This window comes from Morone saxatilis, unplaced genomic scaffold, assembly GCF_004916995.1.
Source record: "Morone saxatilis isolate NCDOM2014 unplaced genomic scaffold, NCSU_SB_2.0 Contig23, whole genome shotgun sequence".
Lineage (NCBI taxonomy): Eukaryota > Metazoa > Chordata > Actinopteri > Moronidae > Morone > Morone saxatilis.
The window spans coordinates 5,433,817-5,437,649 of record NW_023339796.1 but is presented as its reverse complement, the minus strand read 5'-3'; the positions used below and the strand labels follow the sequence as shown (position 1 = coordinate 5,437,649).

Here is a 3,833-nt window from a genome sequence, read left to right as displayed (position 1 = left end):
GAGACTTCTTCTAGTTTTATGTACAAATTGGTCAGTAAAGTATCTCTGAACACTGAAAGAAGTAACGTTATTTTATTATATCACAACTGCCTTCATGTCAGAGTATCTAGAAATAAGCTGTTTGTGTTGAGACTGTTGCTTTGTGTCGTCTCTCAGCGGTTTCTTGCGGAGCGACAAGCCGATCGGGACGGCCCTCGTGAAGCTGGACAAACTAGATTCACAGAGCGAAATCAGGGAGATCGTAGAGGTGAGTCGATCGAACACACAACTCCATAAAACAAAGCTGACTCAGAGACATACACTGTGAATCGTGGAGGCTCAACAGTCGTGTCTCTCCTGTCAGGTGATGGACGGTCGGAAGCCCACAGGAGGTCGCGTCGAGGTGAAGATCCGCCTGCGGGAGCCTGTGAGCGGACAGGACATGCAGACGAGCACCGAGCGCTGGCTGGTGATCGACCAGTCGAAGGTAACATTAAATACAGAGTTATTATCGAACCTGAGAGTGTGTGAAACTTCTGATGTTGTTTCTTTTTAATCTTTTAAGGTTCTCGTTTAGAAGCTGCTGCAAGAAACTTCTCAATATAAAGGTAATTTTAAATGTAACTCCATTATATTTGTTATTTATATACAATTATTTTAACTTTCTTGCTGAGAGGATGAGACGATTGATGTCAGTCTCATGTCTGTATATTAAATATAAAACTACAGCCAGCAGTTGGTTAACTAAGACTTGTCTGGCTCTGATCAAAGTAACAGAATTCACCTACTGGTGCTTTAAAGCTGACTAATTAACACATTATAGCTTGTTTGTTAAATCAATACAAATCATTAATTATAAAATAACTATTTGTGATCTGACTTTCTGTCACGTTAGGGGGGTCAGCTTCAGTTTTGTTACGATTTTAAAAAATGGGAATTACAACAGTGGGATTTTTACTGATTATTTTTAAATATAAAAACATTTAAAAGATCTGAAATAAAAAATAGTAATAAATAAACGAAATGAATTCTTCTTCTTGCCTGTTTTTTTGCAAGTCGATCCGTATTTCTTTCCGCCAAGTTTATCCTAATTCAGAATAAAGATGACGCTAAAATAAAACATGCATTTATATAAGGATATATATGAAAATATCAAATTAATAACATTATATTCAGTGTCTGAATGCACCTAATGGCACACGAGATAGAAGCCTCATGGTTAGATTTCTTCTTTCTCGATCTTAAATGTGATTTTGCATAACAAGGGTCTCCTCTTGTTTCGCAGATTAAATGGCTCCCAATCAGAAACACCTGGGAGGAGGCAAGAACGAGGTTGTTCTACAGACTGAACTCAGACCAACACGGGTCTATTGACTTGTTTTTAAAAAAAAAAAAAAAAAAGAACTTCTTTGCACACTTGCAAGACACCAGAGCTCCCTTTCACACTCGCAGTCCACCAGGAGGAGACATGGAGCTGGTTTACGGTAGGTCAGCTGGTCTGTGGCTCACTGACATGAAGTCTCTCCATCCTGAGCGACCGATGACACCAGCTGACGGACAAATCGAGGAGGGAGGGAGGGAGGAAAGGGAGGAAAGGGGAGGGTTGTCGTCTCTTTTGAGTCATCACTGATGAATCGCACAGATAAAAAGCTCAGGAGGAAGCAGGCAGACGACGGTTCATCCTCCTGGAGGACGGCAGAAGGGGAGCTCAGTGTCGAGCTAACCTGATCCTGCTGCCCCCGATATGACTCTAGTTAATATATATATCAAAGAATGTGTACATATTTCTTTCATATTATACAGCTCTGGTATCTAGAACTGCACCTATGCACTAATACCAAAGTAATCACAGTTGCTGTAAGATCCTGCGTTTATTTGAAAATCTGCCTTTTGTCTGCCAAAACCTGTTCGTGTGTGACGGGACACGAGCTGGTTTTTGTTTTCGTTTTCACACACAATTCACCTGGTTTTGGGAAGGCGAGCAGATGCGGCCCCCTCACACACGTTTCACAGGAGAAAAGCCAAGAAATGATGATGTTATCGAAGGTACGATTATATAATTATTGTTATTACACTCCCAGTTTGAATAGTCCTCCGAGCTAACTGTGGTCACTAAACTGCACTCTCATCTGCGGCTTTTAGTTGTTAGATTTATATTTGTCTTGTTTACACTCGATTGCACAACTGAGCTGAGTTTAACGGATCTTTAATTGTAAAGAGTGAGTCTATGAAGCTAAATATTAGTTTAATATTAAAGGCAAACATACATTATGACATTATGAGATGGTTAAAGAGTCAGATGATGACTAAACTTCCTCCTGTACGTATTTTAGTTAAAAGAACATTTCTAAACCTTTTGGGAAATACACTTTTCTTTTCCTTGAAGAGAGTTAGACGATAGATCGATACCACAGGACATAAATATGAGGAAACGGTTAGCCTAGTTTTAAAATTACACTCTTCTAAAGATCACTAATTAACATCGGTTGTATTATTTTTAATCTGCACACAAGCAGAAATGTAAAAACTGAACACTTGTGGTTTCAGAGGGAGAAACATGCTGTAAATATTAGTTGGTTATTAGCGACCAGAAGCTCCAGAAGAGCTATTTTAAAGAGCCACGCTCGCTGTTTCCACTCTGCTTCCAGTCTGTATGCTAAGTATGCTCCGTGGTTTACAAAGGAACGCAGAAGTAATAAAAAAATACTGCAGTTCCTCAAACGACCACTTGAGGCTGGCTCCAACGTTACAGCAGAAATAAACACGTTTACAGTTTTGGTCTTTATAACAACCGTATGGGGGTGAATTAGTGTTTTAACTCACATGTTTGAATTATATTAAGGCTTAAAGTGTTTGTTTCCTGTAACCAGGCTTCATTCGGGCCCGTTTTGAAATTAGCCGGTGGCCGGCTGAGTCCGACCGGAGCCAGTCGACCACACCGAGCTCCAGTTTCATATTTTAACCTCAAACAAGAGGAAGTGGTGAAGATCTTCTCATCGACCTCTCGACAGGAAAGCCAATAAGTTTATTCCTCAAAGCTCTTCCTTTTAAATGGAACGACTTTTCCAACTATGCAGCGGATCCTGAACATTTGGATGATTTTAAGCAGCCAGTTCACCCAGATTACAGAAAGCTTTTCTTGGTTTTATTTGCGGTCGGATTATATAGAATTTGTTTGTGCTTCTTAAAGGAAATCACAACTGGAAAAAAGTTGTTTTTTGAAGGACAAATAATTAATTTACAATCTGAACTTGAAGCTAACGCGGACAAGAAGTCCTTAAAGTGCCTCTTAAAGAAAGACTACGTTTCTAAGACGAGTGGAAACGGCTACTAAATGGACATTATGGTGAGATTGATCTTTTCCTAAACGTCCGATTTAAGTAGTTTGATTGGAGCAGCTTTCTACTGACGATCGGTTTGAGTTCTTAAAGAGAAACCAACGTTGTTTTTGAGTGAACTGACCTGCAGCATCGTCTCAAATGCTGCACAAGAAGAAGAAGCCATAACAAACCTACTGAGCCAACTACATATGTTTCCATTAGCAACAGCTTTACCTCAACGCCGTCTGCAACGTTATTCAGTTGCCAAATGTTACTGTGGTCACAACATTTCTCTTTCAGCATCAATGTAACGCACACATGACGTTCAGTTTAATGACAAACGTTGGCCTGATCGATTAAAACTGTTAAAATTTCATCGTCTGTGGAAACATTTTCATCACCTACTTGTTTACAAAGATGAATGATGTCGTGTTTATATTTACTAAATGCTACAAAAACAGAATCAAGGTCATATTTTGTTTTTAATTGTGGACTGAATTTTCCGACCCTGCTTAAAAAATTTACCGATTAAAA

General features: G+C 39.4%; 1 protein-coding gene across 2 annotated transcripts in view; it reads left to right on the top strand.

Annotated features, from left to right (window-relative positions):
* The window catches only part of cc2d1b (coiled-coil and C2 domain containing 1B), a gene marked incomplete at its 5' end in the record, with an annotated part of 12,888 nt that extends 12,301 nt beyond the window's left edge, over positions 1-587 (top strand). For both annotated transcript variants that reach the window (XM_035670020.1, XM_035670019.1), the window contains 3 exon segments: positions 157-247; positions 344-466; positions 545-587. In XM_035670020.1, coding sequence (XP_035525913.1) covers positions 157-247; positions 344-466; positions 545-556 — 226 coding nt within the window.
* Between the last annotated feature and the right edge of the window lie 3,246 nt (positions 588-3,833).